Source organism: Myiozetetes cayanensis, unplaced genomic scaffold (genome assembly GCF_022539395.1).
Source record: "Myiozetetes cayanensis isolate MyiCay16 unplaced genomic scaffold, myiCay2020 scf5-8, whole genome shotgun sequence".
Lineage (NCBI taxonomy): Eukaryota > Metazoa > Chordata > Aves > Passeriformes > Tyrannidae > Myiozetetes > Myiozetetes cayanensis.
Genome location: NW_026087742.1, coordinates 86,345,366 through 86,369,672, shown reverse-complemented (window position 1 = coordinate 86,369,672; position 24,307 = coordinate 86,345,366). Strand labels below are relative to the sequence as shown.

The window sequence follows — 24,307 nt, the reverse complement described above, 5'->3', positions numbered from 1 at the left end:
GAGAGTCTCAGTGAAGCATAGATCCTCTGTGAATAAAATTCTCTCCAGGGGCTTTTCACTCTTTCCTGTTTCCTGGTGCTGAAGCTTTCAACAAGCCCATATAAAAGTAAAAAACCCCAACATTTTCTATGGTTTTTTTCATTCCTTTCTAGCTGCATCCCATGATAATCATTAAATCATCCAGAGAGAATTATCTCATTGTACATTTCCTCTTCCATAAGACCTGCCAAAAGATTAATTTTCCCCAGAGAAAAAGAATTCCATAGCTTCATTACATCTGTGTAAACCAGAAAATCACTTTCCTTCAAAAGACAGTATAATTAAAATACATTTTCAGAATTTGTATGAAAACCAGAAAAGTTTTAAGTAAGATTTCTGATCCAGATGAGAACTAAAATACTGGTATGGTTTTAAAGTTAGTCATTGCATAAACTTCATGTAGACCACAGGTTAATCACGACCGTCACTTCTTTGCATAATCAGGAATATATAATATTGGAACAAAAAAAAAAAAAAACAAACAAAAAACAACCCAAAAAAACCCACAAGCCTATTTCAAGCTGTATAGCTAGAAGAGAACTAACTGCCTTATGGAAGAAAGATTTGGGAGCAGATAACTTTCCAGAAGTTTCAAAAACATTGGAAAATTCATTGTAATGTCCTGGAGCTATAAACAGGAGAGTACACGAGGCTAACCTGCAAGTATTTTTATGCTGAATCTAATATTGAGAAAAAACTTGCCAGAGGACAAAAGAAGGAAAACAGCCTAAAAAATGTTCAGAATGGCTGTTGTGTGATGGAGCTTTACTCTCCAAATGTTGCAATACTCTTTCTCAGAGACCTTTCCTGGTGTTCTGCTCCTCCAAAGCACTGATCAGTTCTGACCCATTTGCCTGTCTTATATCCCTAATATTGTAGTTATAAATCTGCTGAAAATCAAGTATATTTTGAAATTTTTAAATTAAGTACTACCAGAAGGTATTGCATATCTAGAATAAATTTTCTGACAGGAACATTTCTCATATTTTTTCTTAAGTTTTGTTTCCGAGAGTTCATGCCTATAGACTTAAGATAGCTTAATAGTCCACAACAAAAGAAAAATACGTTTACCAATAGATCCAAAATTGGCTGAAATTTTGAAACATGGAGCTATTTATAAATGAATGGATTTCTCCTCTTTCATTTAAAATCAGGATGTCTGACCAAGCAGAACCACATCATAATTAGTAACTGTGAGACTACCCAGTTTTACTTCAAAATAGCCCTGGACACAGAATCATTTTGGTGCTGGCTGCATGAAGAATGTTCCCCATGCAGTTTAACCTGTCAGGTGCTGAAAGGCTGTACTGGACCAAATGGTTGTTGTGCCCATTCTCTGGTCAGTATAGGAAATTAAAGGATGTTAAAAGACGTATGGGGCGGGAGACTTAGAAGTCTCGGGTGTGCTTTTCCTTTCTACCCTGTTCCCCTCTGTGGCAAGTGCCAGCATATGTGTTTGAAGCACCAGCAAAGCTTCTTGCCATATGCTGGACCATTTCAGTGGTTTAGCCTGTATGTGTTTGCATGTGCATTAATATGCATATATGCATACATGTGCGAATGACATAAGGTCAGCATTCAGTGCCAGATATTGAAAGCAGTCAGCGTGGAGGAGGGGGAGAATCATAACTTTGACTGCTTTGAACTCAAATTAAACGTGAAAATGAGTAGTTACTTGAAATGGATTTGTCAAAATAGCCAAAGGGAGTTTGGACCTCACCACTCATACTTGAATGGCTTATGGACAACTAAATCCCTGGGCTCCTTAAAAATCCCAAATCTAAAGGATATTTTTTAGAGCTAGGAACAAGACTCAGTGCCACTGACATACTTCTGAGAAATTGGCATCGTGAACCTTCAATCTGATTAGTTACACAGGTACTTGTGAAATTGCTTTATACCAAAGCCTTAAAAAAATTTACAGGCTGTATTCCAATGCTCGGAGAAATCATCGCTGTAAGAAATACATGTTGCCAACAGAAAAAACAAGTCAATATGCCCCTGCCTTCATATCTAGCCAATCTGCCTATCCAAGTATTTTCTGTAAATTTAAAAATAAATGTAAAAGGTTTAAGGGCATACAGTTGTATCATCATTTTTAAGGCAGCCAAATTAATTCTTTCATGCAGTGCTTGAACCTAATGGAGATTGACTGTCCTGTTTTCCTATTGTAATGATGTGTACCGAGTTGAAAATGAAGATGTTGGAGGATAAAAAATAGTGCTGTGACTGCTATTGATTAGCTGTCTTGTTTGCTTCATTGTTCAGGCTCCATTGGCCTCTTGGGCAGAAGGACACCCAAGAATAACATCCCTGACATTTTCCTGAAAAGATGCATGCCTTAAAAGTGACAGATTTACTTTAAAAATACAGTTTTGATGTATAAATGTGGTAGTTTTACCTGAAAGGATTCTGATGAATTAAAGCAGACAAAGAGAAAGATTTCTGAAACATACCTCAGGTCAGCCTTGTATTGAGAATAGACTTAATAGCAAGTGTCTTACATGATGATGACATTCCTAGTGTCTCTGCATTTCCATGTATGTGGGAATGAGCAAGAAAAGCTGAGTTTATCTTCAAAGACAGAGTGATTAGGTTAGTCTGACTAATGTGCTCAACTTTCATTAAAGGCTTTGAGTGGTCATGAATTCCAGAAGACTTGACTGTGTGCACTGAAGAAGAAAAGAGGCCCTTGAACTAGCACATAATTTTATCAAAAATACTGCCTGTATTTTTAAAAGCCCTGGTATAGATTGTTTTTCACAGCCTTCAGGCAATAGGAATTTAATACCATTTTGTTTATTCCCTTGCCTGTTTTTTATGCAAAATATTTAGTACAAGAGTCATATAATTAAATTTGTAAAAACAATAACTCTTAATTGCATACATATGAATTGAATACACATGGATGTGTATACTGAAATATGGCTCTTGCTTATACAGAAAACAATAATTTACCTACCTCTCTGTCAAGGTATTTAAAGGAGTCAAGTACACCAAGTGATTTCATACGTTACCTTTTAATGAAATGCACGAGCGTATGAGCATGACTGTAGGACTTGGTCACTGCCAAAGTTAGAAATGCCTCTGCACTTATCAGTATTATGTTAAAAAGGGCCAGATTCTGCCACATGTACTGTCATGTCTAGAAGAAAATAAATTTACTCAGTGACTGACCTGCCACTCAACAGAGGTGGAGGTATCAGAGACTCAGTTTGCTAATGGCTATGTGGCAAAACTATGCTTTTCATTAGTTTGCAAAATCCTGCCCTATCTGTCAGGCAGTAAGTGGAAATCAGCCAGGAAAAAAAAAGGAGGTTTCTGATGTGCTTCAGCTGGAGGTGTTGCAGCACAGATCTGACTGTTCCCTACCTCTCATCCTGTGCACCTGAGAGCAAGCCCAGGCACTGTTTCTCTGTAATCTGTGCTTTGTAATGGTCCTTCCTTCACAGAGCACGTCCAGCTTGACCAGTCTCTTGACTTGGTGGTTCTCTTCTCCTGGCTCATGAAAAGGTCTCATTCTGTTCTTGCAACCCCCCTTCACAAAGACCACCTTCCACCTGGCAATGTCAGTCCATTTCTTGTCTACCAGATCATATTTACATTTCTCCTTTTCCCCTCAAAGCCACTAAGAAGCCTGTTCCTGTGGTCTTCTTCAGCCTTGTTCCCAATGAGCTGAATGCTCTGCTCCAGCAGGAACACTGTGTCTCCTGCACTTCTCTCTGTCAGCACACACAGTGGAGCATCTCTGCTGAAATGACCCACAAGGTCACCCCTCTTTCCTAATTCATGGTCTCCAGGGAATTCATCTAGCCTGAAGCATCCACTGGAGATATTTATTTATTAAAAGTAAACTATAGAAAGACTGACAAATCCAAGCCAGTCCCCACTTCACTCAGTTCACTGGTATGTTTTATTCCTCTCCATGCATGATGTTCCCTGTGTCTATTTTAATGGCAAAGTGTTTTGGGGACAGAACCTGCTTCTTGCCTTCTGCTTACTTATTTCTCTGGTTTGAACAAAATTACTTGAACATGAAGCTCTCAGAATTAAAGTAGTAGCTCAATTTTGGCAATGGCAATCTTAATAACAATCTTAATTTCCTTCCCATGCATTGTGATTTGATGTTTCATTATATGGTTATGAACTATTTCTCAAATAATGCAGCATGTATTTCTGGCTGAACTAAGATCTATTAAATATGTATTTGCAATATCTTACACGTATGACCATGCATATATTTGTTCGTACAATTACTTGACTTACAGAAAATCTTCGATAAAGTGTAGATACACTGAAAATGGCATGTATAGACAGAAAGCCTATTAAAATTATTTCAAAGAATATATTATCAGACATAATTTATCACTGAATTAACTACATGTCTATTACTTGAAGCAGAACCTCTGTTTTTAATTCTGTGAGCACTTGTTTCAAAAAATGCAAGTATAGGATGGGAAAATGAGGAGAGTACAGTGTCAAGTAAAGTATGGAAAACCAGGTGTGACATATTCAATGTCCATTTACATCCTTCAGCACTCTCAAAATCTCTTTCTTCTTCAGCATTCACATTTTAGTCATTCTTGATGGGTTTTGCTTCTAACTCCTTTGTGCTCTACAAAGATGTTAGGAGGAGGTTTTTTACTTCCGGTACATCAAAAGCTACCAAACTGCACTATATAAAGGATTTTTTTCTTCTCACTCCTCTTTTCTGCCCAGTGCCCTCTGTAGTAGTCATTTTTGGAGACTGTGCAATCTAGAAAACCCTCAAGTAAATGCAGGAGCTGTAGCTGATACTGCCAAAGTCAGCCTTACAAATAGGTCCCATGTAGCCAGCAGTGGCAAATGAAACCAGCCAAGGAACAGGATGCATGTGCTCAGGGGAGATGAGAACATTTTCCACAGATGAGCTTAATTTTTCTACTTCCTTCGTGTTTGGATGTATTTTATTTCCATCATTGTTGTCAATGTTGTCATCATTGTCAGCAAAATGAATCCTGCATAACAGTCAACTCTTTGTCAGGACCATACCTGGGTCCCAAATGACAGCATTTATTTTGGGGTTTTAACTGCTGCAGGTACCCAGGAAGAGCAGATGTTGTAAATTCTGTGCAGCACTGATGGCTAACCTTCAGGTAGCCTCTCCATCCACTGCAGGAAGCACTGAGGCTTCAGTGATCTAAAGAAAGCCAGGATCTCTAGGAGAAGACTCAATGGCAGATCAGTTCCATTAAGTTTTCCTTTGTTGCTATTTCTGTTAGATTTTAAAAATCAAATGAACACTGATTAAAAAACAACCAACCAACAGCAACAACAAAAAAACCCCAAACAAAATAACCCACCCAAAATCCAAAATAAACAAACAATATCTGCAACACCCTGTTTTTTTCTAATTATGCTGTTAAAATTGTGATATTGTGGATGATCTTTAAAATAGTGAATCTACAGTATTCTTTTAATACCATAATGAAATGCACTGTTTTCTAGTTGTCAGAGAGTCAGGATAAAGAGTTTACATTTTTTATTTTCTCTTTTCTGGCTTCTTAGGTGTCCTGACATGTAATAGGAAGATTTTTCTGAAATCTCTGTTCATTTTTGCTTTAGTTTTGGACAGCTGACTGGAAAGACTCTAATTTGCAGCAGTATATAGGATCCAGGGATCTGTGTTTTGACTGTAGTGTAAAAAACGTAGGTAATAAAAGGTATTTAAACACGTCAGTGTTCATGAAAAAGATGGTTAGAAAAAATACAGGCAGTTTACCTGGATGTGTTGTATGTGCACAAGGATGTGAAAGGCAGGCTTTTCATCTAGTAGCTCATCTGTGTTTGAAGATTAGTTGAGCAAAGTATAAACTCAGATAGCTTCTGCATCTTGCGACTCTTTCCTACAAGCTGAGTATATTTGAAGTATCTTCATATATATTTCCAGCTTCAGCAACTTACTTACTCTGCCTGCATAGTCTTTACTTAATTTGTAAATTACTGTCTTAATTTATAAACTACTATACTGTATGCATTTATTTTAATCAATCACTGTAGTTATGCCAGTCTGATTTCTGAATCAGCACTCAAAGACAGATGATAGATGGTTTATTAAGTTCTCTCAGCTAGGGTTCATGATGCTTAATTTTCTTAAGTGATAATATTTCATACCATAATCCTGATGGTTTTTTATTCTTCTTTCTGCTCAGTGGAGTTTAACCTAATTACATGTATGGTCTTTTGTTAACAGCTGCAATATGGAGCCTTCACTGAACTTTCATAAATCACCGTTTTAAGTTTTTTAGAAGATCCCCTTCAAAAGGTCACCTGTCATCAAAGATATTCTAGCTAAAAGTTGTAACACTTAACCCTGTCTCTAAGCTCTCTTAACTCAATTACACCAATGCATCACTCATCTCTCCCTGGGTTTGCAGTAAAAGGAGTATTGGTCTAGCACCACTTTTTGGATCCCTGGCAGCAAGACACCATACATGTACTTGCCTCTTTCACAGCTGGATGGTTTTATTGTAACCCCTGGTGTCACGCTCCAACATTTCGACCTCATAAAAGCATAATGTCACTGAATGCTGAGATTTTACGTAATTTATTCTGAAGATTGTGGCTTTTAAATCTTCCATATGCAGTTTAATACAGCATTCTTGTCATCAGGCAAACTTTGCTCTCTCTATTAATATTTTTATCTTCATTTTGTACACACACAAACATTTTGTACACATCCAAAATAAGTTGAAGATCATTTACAGAAGCATTAGGAAGGGAAAGAGAGGGGAACAAGATAACTGAAGAGTAATCATACCAAAACCAGACATGCTTTTGCTGTGGTTTTTTTTTTTCCATTCCTGTTACATTTTTGTTTGGATTGGCTCCAGAGAAGAGCTGTTCCTTGTTGCTCTTGTTGTTGAGTGTGTGCTCATGCATAAATTCAGGTCAAGTATGAAACCTCTTTTCTGCATTCCAGGTAAGAATGTGTAATGTCCTTATCAACAGATAACAAGAAATCTGAACTAATTCAGCTCATGACCCAGGATTCTTTTTTTTTTCTGCCATTACCAAAAATACGATGTTTGTTTAATCCTTAATGCGTTCAGCTCTGTAAATTAGAGCCACTTGAAATTTCTACTAATCCTTTTCCATTGAGGGTTTCCCTATACTAAGTGACGCTGAATAAAACAAAGACCACGTGCATGCACAAGTTTCTGAGATTTTCCAGATCACATATAATTTAAGGGGCACAGCATTTTTAAGTAAGGTGGTGTGGTTTTGGTGGGGTTTTTTGGTGGTTTGTTTTGGGGTTTTGGGGGGTTTTTTGTTTTTGTGGGTTTTTTTGTTTTGGTTTGGTTTTTTGTTTTGTTTTGTTTGTTTGTTGGTTTGTTGGTTTTTGTTTTGTTTTGGTTTGGTTTTGTTTTTGTTTTTTGTTTTGTTTTTTGTTTGTTTTTTTTAATTACTGTACCAAAAGTAGCAATGAATAAACAGTGTTTACTGAAAATATGCTTTGCTTGAACTTGGCCTTTATAGTATACAAGGGCTGAGGGGTTATTTTGCAATGAAAGAATGAACCAATATAGAAGGATAAAAGTAGAGAAAAGGTTTAACACACAGCACAAAGATGTTTTTGAATGAATCAGTCCTTGCTATTTAATTTACATTTTGAGGGCTCATTAGGATGATGAATGACACTGCTTGAGAATAAAACATACTTCCTGAACAAAAGAAAATCTCTGTAGCCTAATAACATTTTATGCCAGCACTTACATTTGTCAGAAGTAGATGCTATTTATCCCTATGATTATTTAAAAATCATTTTTATTGTCCTTTGTGCTGTGTCCTCTTCAGGGAATTTTAATTCAGAGTTTGACACCTACTTATTAACTTCCGTGAAGTATGGAGTACAAAGGCTTATACTATATAAAGGATTCTAACCAGCCATGTTTATATTGCCTGCAGCTGTATACAAATTAGCTGAGTTTGGATTAATTTCTCTTAGAAGTGGAAAAAAATTTGAGTTGTGTAACCTTTACCACCTCTGCAAAGTAACTGTGAGTTGAGCATGGCTGACCTGGGCATACCAGGAGACAGCAGTTAAGTCAAAAGAGCAAAGAGAAGAAATGTGTGGCATTAATGTCATGAGTTAGGAATCTGTATGAGTTGAGAACATTCTATTTCATGTCTTCTCCTTTCTCCTCTGGAAGGATGAGAGTGAAATAGGAATGCTAATGTTTCAGACTTCAAGCCCATCCACTCCTTAATCAGTAAATAATTACTTGCTGTCTTGCCTTCTTCAGTGCTTATACATGCCTATACTCTAGAGTCAAAGGTATGCAAATTCCAGAAAACAGACTATTTCTGGAAAAATGTCATAATATTTTGCTAATTATACACTATTATAATAATTCTATTTTTATGGTTTGTCTCAGGAGACATACTGCTTTTTTATCAAACATTAGATTTTAGAACCTTACTGAGCACAAACCGTCCTTTCACTTACTTTCACTCTTCCGCTCTTCCTGTAGTAGATCTGCTCAGCAGCAGTGATATCCAAGCTTAAGGGTCAAACAAATCAAAGATTTTATTTGCCTTGCTGGGGGGAGTGCGCTAGCTGCTCAGTTAACTTTTTGTGAGAGCACATAAAAGATGACATACAGATTTGTTTGTTCATTATGATAGGAGGTGGGAATGTTTGATCTTATTTTCCTTCCCCTTTCCAAAATCATCCTCTAAGCCCTGCAAGAATGTCCAGCTGACAGTAAAGCAGGTATCATGCAGAAAAATGTATTTCCTTACATCTAATTCTGCAGTTTCATACTGATTCTTCCATGTGTGAGGTGGAAGATGAGATCCCAATTTTAGCTATGTTTCTGATTTCTGAAGAAATTGCTCATCAGCCACGAATATATTTATTAGATTTTTGCTGTTTCATATTATATGGGCAAATAAATTATGGGAAAATTTTGGAACGCCATGACCTGACTGTGTCTTCATAGTGGATGGGCAGAAAGCTTTTGGCTACTTTTCCTCCCAAGGTGTGGTAGAGGTATTTCTGGGAATCAGCTGTTCCGAGAGCTCCTAAAAAGTTCTTGTAATCCTCCTCTCGGTAGCACCCCATGGTTGGGCCCAGTTGCTGTGAGTGACAGCCCTGGGAATATGGCTCTAGGGTAGACCGTGCCCTGACTCCTGTCTTGTGAAGGACTGAGCCTGAGAAATCAACTTGATGTCTTCAGGCTTGGTTTGGAAAAGCTGGGATCTTGTGGACAGGCCTGCTTGTTTTCAGAATACCCATTGTATGTTCTTAAGGCAGGAGTTGAGGTTTTTTAGGACTTTCCTTTTTTATTTGGTGCTGTAATTTTTAGGGGGAATTACATTCTACCCACCTAAAATGATTCCAACCCTTTAGGCTTCACAATGTACTCTTTGTTATCTTTCCTAGAAATATATAGTGTTGCCCATATAGAACAGTAACCATATTTATTCTGTATCTAAAGTTATAAATACCGCTGTATGTCTAGATTGTGAAGTGCTGTGCTAGCCTTCGTGGTAATGTGCATGCATGAAAAATGCAGATTATTGTAGACTATTTTCAATCAAGACATCTATTTAACATCTCTGTTGGTGACCTGGAGAATGGGATTGAGTGTACCCTTATCAAGTTTGCTGACAACACAAAGCTGTGTGCTGGCATTGACATGCTGGAGGGATGGGATGCCATCCAAAAGACCTTGACAGGCCTGAGAAAACCTCATGAAGTTCAGCAAGGTCAACTGCAGGGTCCTGGGTCAGGGCAATCCCGAGCACAAATACAGGCTGACAGATGAATGGATTAAGAGCAGCCCGGAGGAGAAGGACTCGGGGTGTTGGTTGACGAGAAGTTCAACATGACCTGGCAATGTGTGCTTGCAGCCCACAGAGCCAACTGTGTCCTGGGCTGCACCAAAAGCAGAGTGACCAGCAGGTTGTGGGAGTTGATTCTCCCTTTCTATTCTGATTTCATGAGATGCCACCTGGAGTACTGCATCCAGCTCTGGGGTCCTCAGCAAAAGAAGGACAGGGACCTGTTAGAGCAAGTCCAGAGGAGGACCACAGAGATGATCAGAGGGCTGGCTGTGATTCTGTGATTTAATATTTTCCATCTGATCAAATAGCAGGATATGCCACTTTAAAAAGTCACAATCTTTTGTGTTGGTGGCTTTGATCGAGCGCTGGACCCTAATAAGACACGGTGTTTGGGTATATTCACATGGCATTCTCTGCTGTGATTATTGCTTGTACAGGCTGAGAGGTCTGATGCACAGGTGGGCACAGATGAGGAGCTTCTGCTTCTGCTGTAGAGATGCATCAACTGTTTATGCAAATTGCCAAAATCAGTGCTAGTTTATTTTAATATGCCAGACAGTAAACTGTAGCAATTCAGCAGCTGCTATGCAAGCATGGAACTTCTGAGAGAGTATCAGTACAGAGAGATAAGAATGGCTTCTGTCTCATTTTTACTGGGTTTTTCTTCTTTAGCTTAGAGGTACAGATATTTTGGGTGGCAAATGAACCAATATCATACTATTTAAAAGGCAGTGGTTTGATTTTGCAGTTATTTTCTAGGAATGAGTAATCCCATTTTATCTCAAGTTTATGTATAGGTGCTGTCAACAAAGTATCTTGGGCAGTGAGTGAGGGGTGACTGTTAGCCTGCCGGGCCTGAGACCTGAGTAGGTGACTTGTGGAAATGGGCTGCTGTGTCCATGCAGTCCCCATGGATAAAGTGTTACAGGCATTCAGCCCATACGTGTTGACTGATTTGCCAGCTGCAGGTATTTAAAATCCTGTTGTGTTTGTAGTAGAAGTATATATAAAATTTAAATTAGGCGGGGACTTCTCTTTAGTGGGGATTTTTCCAGCAGCCCTCTGGCAGAGACAACAGTGACCAAGCCAGCTCCTGACTGCCTGGGCTGTGCATTCCTTGCCACGGGAACGGTTAAATGTCTTTGCCTGCAACCCTTGTTAGAGTATCTTGTTTCATAGTTGTATTTCTCTGTCAGAAAAAGAATCATGAAAAAGAGAGTGTTTTGCCAAGAACATTTCATTCTTTTCCTCCCAAAATACCTGTTGCTGCAAATAGTACAGGGCAATCCATGTTCTGGAGTACTTCCTCATCCTCTACCTGCTCTAAAATTTTTACTGGGCCGCAAGTGACTTGGAGTGACATCTGCACATAAAATATGCATGAAATGCTACTGGAAGTTTGGCTGGGAAGAGGAGCCAGAAAGCTAAAGGAAGCCTGTAGAATATTCATAGCCTTTTGCATCTTCATTTTTTTTCTGGTATTATTGCCTACATGGCAATATGGGCACACAGTTAAAAATCAGAGCCCAAGAGTAGCTTTTCCTTTCCCTCCTCTCCAAGAACAACCAGGACCTGAAACTCCAAACCCTTCACCAAATAGTTAATTCTCAGGAGAATGAACCACTCATCATTCTCTTCATAAACAAACAAATAAATAAAAGATACAAGGATCTGATCTGTTTAAAACGCACTCTCTGAAAAAAAAGAGTGCAGACTAAACATAGTAATCTGATGATTACAAATTATTCAGTCCTACAAACAAAGCATGACAATTGATGACAATGTGGTATCATATATCATAAATGCAGAGCATCTTCTCTCATCCAAAACAAATAATTTGGAGTATTTCAAACCCATAACAAATATATTTAATGCAGTTCACTGTAAAATAATGTGTATTTCTCTGTTTCTAATGCTGTATACAAAAGGCAGCCAGAAGCTTTTTGTGTTTTATGCATTATATTCATTTATGCTGCCAATTCTACTTACTATTCTAGTATTCTGATTTGAAAAATCAAAATTTAATGTATTTCAAGGAACGCTTGATGCATGCTTGCCTTCAAATTATAGGAGATGGTTTATAAAGTAAATTATGAGGCCTTAATATAATTCCTGAGTTTCAGATAGATTTTTATCTCGCTAGTTAAAGTATTGATCTCAACCCTTATATTCTATTGGTAGCTTGTTATGTGAGACAAATCAGCTGCCATTGTTACCAATGCAGAAAATCTCCCTGAGTAACCCATGATAGGTTTATTACATAGGATGCTTTGATCCTCAGGACTCAACTAAGATATTCAGAGTTCTTGTAAAGGTGTCTTAGAGTCTGCAATACAAATTCAGGTGTCTGCTGTCAAACGACTCCTATTCAGCAAACCCCTGTGAGCCACCTTTGAAAGTGAAACAGCAAGATGACACCATTCATAGCTTGGCTTTTGGAGAGGTCTGTACTCCCCTGCCTTTTGGTACCTGACAACTCATTCCAGGCCCTATCAGAGTTGCATAACAGAATTTCTAAAAAGCTACACAGAAGGGTTTAATGTGTTGAGAACAAATAACTTCTTTGTTGATATCCACTGCCAGATCAAAGAGACTGAGGGTAGTAGGCCCAGGACTGCATTACCTTCAGTTACACTGGGGAACAAAAGAATAAAATAAAACAGTGAAAGGCAGCAGAGAACAATAAAAAGGGAAAATACTAACAAGTTTAAAGGATTCAACGCCCTGAAACATGAATAAAAGCCACAGAAATGAATTCATCAAGATCACATAACAAAAGGGAAGCATGTGGCTTCTCAGCTCAAAGGCTTTCCAACTGCAATCCTGTTTTCGGTATGTGTTGTTATAATTCAGGGTGCCACAAGACCTGCCATTTTCAACAGGGACAAAGAGCCGGCTCTGCTGCTTAAAAATGCAGATTTGTTGTACTTGACCTAGATGGAAATGTCTGTGAGCAGTATTAGGGATTTTCTCTCCATTTAGCTTCCATTTAAAATGAAATGGGACTACATTGAACATTCCTTCCTCCAAGGAATGGTTTTAAGTAGAGGATCACCTCATATGTTCAAAAAAAATAGATACGGAAGTCCAAGAGGCTTCTTGAAGCTTTCCAGTGAATGTTATGGAAATCAACCCAAACTAAAGCAAAGGGCAACATAACCTTTCTGAGAAAACTCACAAACCCATCTCACACATTGTAGTACTAGTTTTGCTCTGTAACCCAGCAAAAATCAAGCTCTACTATCACTGTCCGTTTCTTCCTTTTATTTTTCCTGACTGTATTGTATGTTGCATGTGCACAACTCCTGGTACATACAGGATTTAAAATAACTTCTTGGTGCTAAGGCTGTTCGGAGAGCAGTTCTGTGTAGGCACCAACCAAAGCTTTCCAGTCCATACACCAGTCATGCTCCTATGGCACTGCACTTGACTTGTGGCTTATTTTCTGTATTAAAAAGAAAACTGTTAATGTAACAGTAGAAAGTGGTTACAGTCCCTGAGTATCATGGCCAGTAGTTGTTGTCTGTACAGTGTTGTATTTCTGGGTTTTATAAGTGATGCTCCATTAGCCATTACCTTTGTGGGAGAGCTCAGTGCCAGGAGATGGAAAATGTGTACTCTACTTGAAAGACAAGCAAAGTCTTTCAAAGACACAAAATCTGGAAAAGCTGAGGCCAGTTTTTCTTTATATTTTCTTTTCGTATTTCATTGTTACTTGTAACAGTGATAGGCAACAAGAAAATCAGAAAGCTTTGTGGTGTTCAGATGCAATATCCTCTTTAAAAGGAGATTTGAGAATATATGGAAAGAAAAGTGAAATCCAAAAGAGAAAGAACTAAAATCATTTTAAACCAACCTCTTGTCCTCCAAGCCTGAAGAACGAATGTGGCTTCCATCAGAAAATCTTAACTAGTAGCATACAGCTACTTGGGAGCTACCTACAACTCTTCCCCAAACCTGGGACATCCTTTATTATCCTGCTCCTGGTCTTTGTGATTGCCCAAAGGAAAGCACGGACAAGTGATGGGAAGCTGGCACTTCTTGGGGCAGATGGTTTTACGGTGTGAAAGTATCCTTGTCTCTGGAGGTAAGGGAGCATAGCAGAGCCTGGCTCCTGCCTAGCTCCCAACAGAGAGGACTGATATGGGCCTGAAGTGAATCAGTGGTTAAAAAAAATAAATCAGTGAGATATGGAGGAAAGACAGGACAGAAAAAATAAAGAAGGTATTTCTCTATTCTGAAACTTTATGGATTTGCTGAATTTATTGATTCCCACATTCAGGCTACTGTTGATAAGATTTGACACTTGTTTGGTTAGTTTGGGCATTTTCAGGAAACAAAAGGTTTTTTGTATAATGTATATATACATACATGCATACATATATATTCCTTGGTGTATATATATGTGTACCATGATGTATACACAGTGTCGTGTACATTCTTAACTGGAAAGAACTTACATGCCCGAGCTCTAAGACATTCAGCACTGACATTTGAAATTTTATGTGTCCTATTAACTACAATACCTTTAGAGAGTACTGTTTTCAGTAGCTTTGCAGTGAGTGTGTTTCCATCAGTCTGTCAGGGACTACGGTGTAGCTGAATTTTTCTTTTGACTTTTAGGAATGCTGAAAGCACAATAAAACTCTGCAGAGATTTTCACTGCAGCTTGTAGAAATGTGCTATTTATCAACTTCCATGTGGATTTTAAGAGAATCTACCTGAGCTGAACAGAAGCATCAATGGATTGATTTAAAGATGCAGATGCATACAATTGTTTATGTTTATTGATAATGCTTTGGGTTTTCAATAGCGAATTATATTCCTCTTGGACAAATAGTTGTCCAGGCCATGATTGCTATTCTTAGGAATGAGACTTAGGAATGTTCTCTTCCTTACACATAATAGACTCTTTTTTTCGAACTCCTAATTCTGATTCATATGTTCAATGAAATTTGAAGAATTGTATTCTGTGCAAATCAGGGAAAGCAGTGCAATTTAAGTGTCTCAGGCCAAAATTAATTCACTTTTAAATTATGATCCAGAGAAGAAAGGAAATATGCATGACCTATGCCCAGGCAAGGTAGAAAAAAGGTTTAGCTCTGAATTTGCAAGTAGGTTATTTAATTCCACTGGGTTTATCACCAGATACTCTCTGCTCTGCCTGTACTTCAGACCTGCTCCGTCAAGGGTTCTTGATGCTTGTTGCCCTCATGAAAGTAGTTATAGTGAAAGATTGAGGTTTATTTTGCTGGGGAGGAGACACTGTCAAAGCCAAAACTGTCAGAGGCTGGTGACATCCTTAGACTAGCAAAAAGCTTTAGCAGAAAGCCAAATGTTGCTCTGGTCTCCAGATCATGGGGTTTTTTACTTGTCGAGTTTATATCATGCGTCAGTCTCTAAAATTCAGAAGGCTGCCTTCAGCAATAGGGATTAATGAGAGTTTGTTTCTCCCCAGGAAATTTTTTTTCATCTCTGTGTAGCAGCCTGTTATGAGAAATAATCCAGTGTTACCTTCTGGAGACACAGGATGCTGCTCAGTGTTTTGGGCTCTTGGCTGCCACTTGAAGATCCTGTAATCCTCTTTTAGCCCTCTGTGAAAGCCTTTGGCCCTAATCTTTGAGGGAGGTATGGAGTAGACGAGTGTCTTTGTTACCAATCATGATAGAAAGCACCCCTGTGTCCTTTGTCCTGTCCTCAGTTTTGTTAACAGGATCGTAACAGGATCATCACCCAGATTTTTAGTAGCATTTCAATGTTAATATCTTCCCTTTAGACTTTATAGAGATGTTTTTTGTATGATGTTTCATTAATATTGAATTCCTTGTGCCAGGTTCCATTTCTTTTCCCCTCCACCACTGCCCAAAGGGTAGATTTTTTTTTCCTCCCCATGAGCTGTTTCTAAATGCATGTAAATACACTTCAAGGAACACCTGGTAGATGTTACTCTTTCTATCAGCACTCATGTGCAGGGGCTTTTTTCCATCAGGGGCCTTTTGTGGGAGAGATTTCTGTGGAGCTGTGTACTGTAAAACCTTCTATCTGTGAGAGGTTTAACCCTTTCTGTACAACAGTTTGTAATCACATACCCTTTAACTCAGTGGGAACGAATACCAATTATCATTTATAAACAGTTCCTCTCATTATGTGCCTATTTATGGCATCTTTTATAGCTTGCTAATTACAAGCACACAAAACAGAAATGTTTGTAGTTAAATAATGTAAACAGGGATGTAATTGATTTTCATGCTGAATAGTTTTTATTGATTTATAGTTAATTAACACTTTTAAAGGATCTCTTGGCAAAATAATCCATTTAATTTATTGAGTATAATACTAGCTGATGCTAAATTCACATTAAAATTCACAAAAATACTACCAGTTCCATAATACTTGTTTTTCCAACTGTTGCTGCTATGCAGATGTTGTATATCCTCCCCAAACAAACACAGACAATATATTAAATGCAATCGATTGGTCTCAGTCCAGGTCCTAGTGAACAAATGTCCACATCACTAAAAACACAGCATTCCAGTTGACACTAATTGGCCATCTGTGCAGCAAGGAGGACAGGCATCTAATGGGGAGAAAAGCTGGTGTCTGTCGGTCCCAGAGCAGGGTCCTTGGGTGGGCTGCTGGAGGACTACGTGGGCTGAGGGAAGCCCTATCTCCACTAAAGAGCCTTTGCTGCTGCAAAACCAAAAGACTCTGGTGTCTATAATCGAAAGTTCCCAACAGACAGACCATTCTGCCAAGCAGCAGTTACTCGATATGTTCAGAGCGTGCATACAGTTCTGCGGATATTGTATGGGCTTTTTCTAATTTTAGGGTGGGAAGAAGGGGTTGTGGAGCACATTCAGGGGTTGTTGACAGAATTTTCATATCTGTCAGTTACCTTCAGCTCCTGTTGACTTTACTGAAAGCACAGGTCACTTACTTATCGCACCTCCCAGGGTCAAGCATGTAGCAAAAAGTAAAAGTGCAAGTTGCAATCTTTATTATTACCAACCCATTATATTTTTCAAATGGTTAGTAAAAGAGTTGAATCACATCAGACCCTGTTTTTTCATTAGTGAAGAAAAACATTAATATGCTGTGACATGGTATTGATTTGATGCAATCAATCTTTCCCAATAACAATAAAACCTTTATATTTTATTAATAGAACAATGCAGTTCTTCTCCATTACAGCTCTCTTTTATTGTTATGGGTCATGGTGTAGTTCTGGCATGTTTGGAATTTTATTTTTATTAATATAATGTAAAAGCCTGTAAAATCACTCCACTGTTGTGTCAGTAGGTTTCATTTGAGGCTCCCAAGCATTTCTTACTAGATGAAATGTTACAGGTGCAGCTCCAGTCATTGATTGTTCAGTGGCCCTTAGAGGTGGAAAGGGTTAAGAGGTGTTCTTGGCCTTTAATTATCTTGATTTTTTTGTTGTGTGGGCAGTGAGACTTGGACTCAGATCATCTCATCAGTTTGGAGATGACCTCTCAAGACATGACCCAGCTCTTCTAAATGCCCTCCAAACTGGGCTGTAGGTGTCTAAGCTCTAGTGAAGCTTCCAGCAGCCATCCAGACAGTGGCCCTTTAGCATCACTTCACTTTGTGACACTGGGTTTTCCACACTTAGTTCAAATCAGGTGCTGCATGACCAGGAGGTGCCTCAAGGTCTGGGACAGGTCATGGGTATGCATTGGCAGAGTTACACTCTTAACATAATTTCCCTGCTATTTTCAAAAAAAAACCCTGAAATATGGGGAATGCCTTTACTTACACATCCCCAGTAAATCCATCTTCAGTTAGACACCAGCCTGAACCTTAGGTCTTCATACAGGGTCAGCACAGCCTAAGGCTTGTGGTACTCTGGATTATGGCTTTATGAACTCCTCTTCTTTATTAATTTCCTTCTGGAGGGTCTTGCTCTCCAAAAGCTGCTGTCCTGCCACTGTTGTGGGGGAGCTGCTGAGCATGCTGCACTGAGAGAGGGTCATTATCAAGAGCAAATCGTGCTCTTCTCCAGTTAGCTTCTCTGTTCTAGTGTGCATGGTAAATCTGTTGGATCATTTGGCATTTCTCTCTATCTACAGATAATTTTGGATTCATCTTCTTTGATTAGCCAGAACATCTTCCTGTTCCTAGTACAAGACAGGCATCATGGTATTCCAATTGCAGTGAGGCTCCCAGTTAATACAGCCAGATACTTTCATTAAAGCAAAGCTAAAAGATGACTTTCATAACATGCTCTTTATTAATTTTTTTCTTGAAATAAAATCTTTGTTAAACTTACTCGTCTTCCCTTTTGAACCAAGAACAGTGTTGCAAGATCCCTTGGTAGAAAAATAATCCCCATAATAAATATGAAGGCTTCATTTATGGGTTTATTAAAGGTAACAGTTTATTAACATTCACTGTAAATTAGATGGATTTAATAACTTTAATTAGTGCAGCACTTTCTGACACAGACCTTGAGGAAAATTCAGCTGTTCTTTCTCATCTCCCTCCTGCACTTCTCTGTGTCTAAAGTGTCAGTAATTCCTCATAGTAAAAGTGAAACAGCTCCTACTTGCAGCAGTGCAAAGTGCAGGAGGAAACTATTGTATCAACAGACCATGGCCACTGGCACTATAGTTAGTAGTAAGGCAAAGCATGAGTGCAAAGTAAAGCTTTCAAGTATCAAGAATAACAGAAAATCAAGCGTCCTGAGCTCTCGCTTCATGTCTTTTTCCTTGATGTAACCCTACAAAACTGACCCCTGCTTGCCTGCATCCTCAGGGAGAGGACTCTTCTGCATTTAAGGCACAAGCATTACTATGCCAGCTGGTGAAATGAGGGTGGCTACAGTATGCTATGGCTCACTGAAGTCCAACACTCGTATCACCGTCAAGATGGAAATGCCATTCTTGTTGGGGGGTGCGATGGGAAAGAATAAATGCCATTTTTAATTCTGTTATGATCAGAGGTTTTTCCTATTCTGTCCTTTTCCTATGGAATATTCCAGGTTATCAGAACTGAAAATGTCTGCATCTATGTTGACTTTAACCAAACCCATTTTCGTTCTTTTTTGAAGAAAAAAATTTTTTTAAGTGAAAAATCACCACATTTGGAAAGAAACATTTTAATATTTTGGTTTAATACCTTCTTGATTTAGGCTGTATCTTATTCTGTGACTTCAAATTATATTTGTATTTCTTAAAATTCATTGTTGAAGAATTTTGATCTGACCAAACTTTGATTTCTCAACTGAACGGAAGAATGCCTCTTAAAATTTTGTTTTTAAGGGGATGATGTGACACAATTGCATTTTGAATGGGAACACAGTCAATGGAATAATATTTACATGGAGGTGCCTGCCCCTCCATCCCCCAATTCAGAATTAAAACACATTACAAAAAGTGTGCATTTTGTGAGGGACAGAAATGTAAGATTTTAACCAGGTCTGTTCTTTTAACCAGCTTTAACTTCAACCTTAACCTTTGCTGGGGTTCAAATCCCTGCCTTTTCAGGACTTTGCGCTAAACCTGTGCAAGTTCAACACTACCATAAAGAACATTTTGGAGGATGTAGCACATGGAAGGAAATCAACAAGTTAAGCCCTGAATGTCTTAAAAACCCTTCCCAGACATCTGCAAATGACACCTCCCAAAAAATTCCTTTACACAACCTGGCTGTATTTCTACAGAATCCCTGCAACTCATATCTCTGATCTCACACATGAAACTTAAATTCCAGCCTTTTATTCCACAACTTGAAGGTGTTAAGGTCTCTTTAGAGAAATAATCAAAGGGAAATTTTGTTGAGGGTAATGGTTCTCCACAACCCAACAGGCAGAAGCTGCACATATGAAGAAGTAGAAAGATAAGGAGTTTACTTATCTTCCTCGTACTGGCAATTCCTTTCTAGCAAATGCATTATGTAAAAAGTGTTATATATACATGTGTGCATGTGTTTGTGCATCTTGCCTGGGAAAAAGGCATTTCTAATATGCTTTCAGATCAAGGTCCATCAATATGGGCTTTTTCCCCCCTTTTTTTCCCCCTATTTTGTATCACCGTGGATTTAGGTTATTGTCTGCCAACATTCACTGCTTGAAACTTCCCTTTAGGCTTCAGGAGAAATTGCACAGCTTCGCAGAGCAATGCTGTGCCCTGCCTGTGCAGCAGGGACAAGAGCTGCCCTTGAGGCAGAGGTGGCACCCAAGGTGCCACGTGTGCAGGCCGCTGTCATGCTGATGGTTACCAATGGTGTTCAAGCACCGAAGCAGCCAGCCTGGCTCCCACTGAGTGGAAGAGGATGGATATGTACCTCAGGCTTCTGGAGATTATAATCATGCCTAATTGATAGTGGAGACAAAAATCCAGTAACTTCTGGATACTTTGTAAAAAACACCTAGTACAGTCCAAATAGTAACAGCACCAAAAGCTTGCATCATAAAAATCTCTTGGGCTAAAATGGAAATAGATACTTGCAGAAGATTTTTCTTTCTTTCCCTAACAGAAAGATTTGAAAGGAGGGAAAAGTATCACAAGATAGGCAATTCCTTTCAGAGAGGTTTCTTTATATATCTCCATGTGAAAGCTCTTGGTAAGGGAAGAAAAAGCAATGTTCTGAAATAAAATTTGCACAGAGGTAGCTTTTTTTGAAATGACATCCTGTTTCCCAAGAATTCGATGTAGCCTTTAGTCAGCCTTGTTTCTTACAGTTCTCTGTGCTTTGCATGGTAATTAGCTGCTCGAGTTATCAGCAGCGCGGTGCTCCCGGCTATTTCTTCAGCAGCCGCTGCTGTCATCCTCACCGGCAGCTCCTCAGCCGCCCATGTGTGCAGATGTTTGGCGTCCCAGGCCGTGCTGACTGAGGGACGGAGGTAATGGGCACAGCATCATCGGAGGGGGAAGAGACTGGAGCCCACTTCCCCTGACAGCTCCCCAGGACTTGCCACTATTTCACTGATGGTCCGCTGGAGGTTCAGTGAGGCAAGTTTGTTATGACAGGCTGCAAAACACAAAGGGAAACAAATGAGACGGGTTCATCAGTGTCAGAATAAATACAGGGGAGCAGCTGCTTAGCTTAGTTGGCAACAGCAGCCTCAAAATCTTTATCTTGTTTTGATTTTACATTTTTTTAAGGAACTAAAACGTTTATTGTACAAGTGTGTTGTGGCTGTTGAGGGCATGGACGGGACTGCCTGGCACAGCCTGTCAGCTCTGCCAACATAAGCCTCACGTAACACAACCAGCACTGACGCAATAGCCTTCGTATCAGGCAAGCTCACTGAAGCAAATAGCACGTCAAGTGCTCTGTGGTGCTTGTTCCCCCGAGTTATTGCAATCTCTTCTTTTAATTCAAATTTCAAGAAACGTTTACCTGCTTTTATTTATTTATTTTTTTAAATTAAACTATGGCCACAAAGTTTAATTCAGGTTGCCAGATTCCCAGGCAGTGTGTATTCCTCTGTAATGTGAGTAGAGATGTAGCGGCAAAGAGCATTTAAAGTGAGAATGGGGAGTTTTTTCCATGACAACGTCTACAGACACTTTTCAGTCATACCTTAGGTCCCACAATAACATTCTGCATTGTGCTATAGGATGAAAAAAAACCATCAGCAATGGCCTCAGGCCATATCAAATTGAAGTTGCTTGATGTGTGTAGAGCATGGTCTTTTAACTGCCTTGACCTTTTCCTAGAAAGTTTGATATCAACAGTAAATTTAGGATCCTTACAAGTGTTCAAAGCAAAAATAAATATAAAAAATTATATTTGGCACTCAAAAGATGAAGAACAAAGAGGAAAATGTAGAAGTTTAGGGGTTGTTTTCCAAATAATGTTTCAGTCATGCGTATCTCGTCTTTGGTTTTGTGTTTCCAGCTCATTTTTCATCTTTTGAAAGGCTGTGTGATGATATTGAGGGAGAGATGGGAAAAGTTTTTTACTTCCTGCCCAGAGAGATGATACACTAGGAAGAATAGCTAAAGTTTTAGTTCTGTGGTAATAGAAAGCAAAATTTCTTGCTGATTAGTATTTGAAGACTTATTTAATTACACTTTTAGGAGAGTTACTTAATTTTGTAACATAAGCTTGTTTCTAAACCTAGTCTGAAATAGCATGTTGCCAAATTTACCTTTAGTAGTTTTGTTATCTAGAATGAATTTTTAAATTATTAAATATCCAAAGATCATTGTGTTTCTGTCCATCTTGTTAGGTTCACTGGTAACATGAGCACTGTCCCTCTGCTCCGGTGGCAGGAAGGTTGCATGTGGTGCTGTGCAGCTTCTCAGAGACAGGGCTGAGGTCTGAATGGGGCCAAACTGTTCCCATGCATACACATGGCTGCTGTTCTCCTGCCCTTGGTCACAGCTGGTGGGCTGCAAGAGATCCAGACCTCCTCAGTCCCTCAGCTCAGACTGGGGAGTGGTGGTGAAGGTGTCTAGGAACAGGATTTGCACAAACTGACTAGGGGGATCATTTGGCGCCAGTAAGCACAGAGGTATTCATTTTTGGAAGTCCCTGGTGACTTTTTGGGTGCATAAATACACATGTCATAGAGAAGTCTGATTTCCAGATGAGAAGAGTTCAGCAGTTTGGAAAATCAGATTGCTTTGATATATCTCCAGGTGGGCACCTGAAAATTCAGAACATGTATGTGTTTTTTGAAAATTAGAGAAGACCAAACTCACCTCTCTGCCTGTTCTTTGGGGACAGTAATTAGTCAGGTTGGGTTTTTCTGTCCCCTCTTCCCACATGAAAGGCCTCAAGCCCCAGTCCCCTGCCTCCTGAGTTAGTTCTGTTCTGCAAAAGAAAGAAAATCTTTCTTTGGGGAGTTGTCAGGGAGTTTAATGTGATGAAGTAAATCCCCAGAAAACTTGCTGGATGCAGCAGCCACGTGTGTCTTGTGGAGAGCTGCAGGAGACAGGCATTCCCTCAGCATCAGTATCACATCCAAGGTATGCCATCTCTTCCCAGTTGTGTTGGGCGGCACAAGCAAACTGTGGGCAGAGGGCAGGCAGGAGGGAGGGTAGGGCATAATTACAGGAGGGTGGTATCCCACACTTTCCTTGTCCTTGCTGGTAAAATCTTGGGTCCTAACAAACAACTAAGCTGAGCATGTAGGTGAGACGCCGGCTGGATGGTTCCTGTGGGAGAATAGCTGCTCTGCCAAGTCTCTCAGTTCCTCTCTCCAGAGTGGCTCTGGAGTGAGCCAAATTTGGGAGAGGTTAATTCTTCTGCACCCTCAGACCCACAATGTACAGGTGGGTTTTTTGGAAACTACCATTTTGGGAAATGGTAGTTTGTCAGGACTGCTGTGCTCAGTGTTGCTGCCTGTGCAATCTCTGCAGGTCTCCCCCAACAGCATAGGTGCCTCTACACTATACATCATCAGACTTTACATAGGCAGTGTCACTGCAGAGTCTTTCCTTCACAAAGGATTTGGAGAGATGTTATTTATTTGGTATAAATAAATGCACATATTGAAACCTTATACGTGCAATAACTGCTTTGCTTCTGCTTACTCATATGCAATAGAGTCAAAACAACAGGAACTGCACCCAAAAAATGTTGTAAACAAAATCCTGTGAATTTATAAAATATGTTGCAATCATATGTAAACTGCAAATATTGCATCTTCCTGTGGTGCTGATGGGGAATAATTTGAGAATTTTAAGCAGTGCAACTTTTCAGATGCCGGAAGGACTTGGCCTCATTTTGAAACTGCAGTAGAGGGTAGAATATATGTCATGTGACAACCATGTCCTCAGACCTATTTGTTATTTCTTTTAAAAACATAAACAAACTGTTTTCTCATTTTGTTTACAGGACAATGGAACAGGAGATAACAGCTGCATTGAAGAAATATTACGGGTAGGAATCCTTAAAAACCATATTTTCCAGTTACATTTTATTTACTCTAAAAAACCAAGAGAATAATAAGAATATTGCAATTACAGCTGTTAAAATATTGCTCTTTTAGATTGTCATCTTTCTAAGGAAAAAGTAGGCAAAATTATTTCCTCGTGAAAAATAATTGAAAAATCTGTGAGAACAACATTTCAAAGCCTGTAGATTTCACTGCTACTTTATGCCAGTACAGCTGACCTTCATGCATGGAGAAGCAGATAATGGGATAAATTATAAACTGAAATGTACAATGATGTTTCAGGTTTACAAACCATGCAAAGTGCATGTTTCCATTAATCATGACTGTCAAAAATCTTAATTTTGAAGGGAGGTCTAGGAAGGTCATTTTCCACCTGGATTTAATTATGTAATGTCATTATGTTCATTATGTCCATTATATAATGACAATGTGCAAAATCCATACTTATTTCCATATTTCATTATTATTTCTTTTATCTTAGTAATTTCTGGTTTATTTTCATGGAGTAAATAAACACACATTCAGACATGTCTTGGCTTGAATCAACTTTGATATTGATTATTT

At 39.0% G+C, this 24,307-nt stretch overlaps 1 protein-coding gene across 4 annotated transcripts in view; it reads left to right on the top strand.

Moving 5' to 3' along the window:
* Positions 1-24,307, top strand: part of AFF3 (ALF transcription elongation factor 3) — a 320,625-nt gene that overhangs the window by 125,284 nt on the left and 171,034 nt on the right. For 3 of the 4 annotated variants that reach the window (XM_050331226.1, XM_050331224.1, XM_050331222.1), the window contains exon 4: positions 23,683-23,727. The exons of the other annotated variant lie outside the window; for it this stretch is intronic. In XM_050331226.1, the coding sequence (XP_050187183.1) occupies positions 23,683-23,727 (45 nt within the window). The remainder of the gene's footprint in view (positions 1-23,682; positions 23,728-24,307) is intronic. 4 annotated transcript variants of the gene reach the window in all.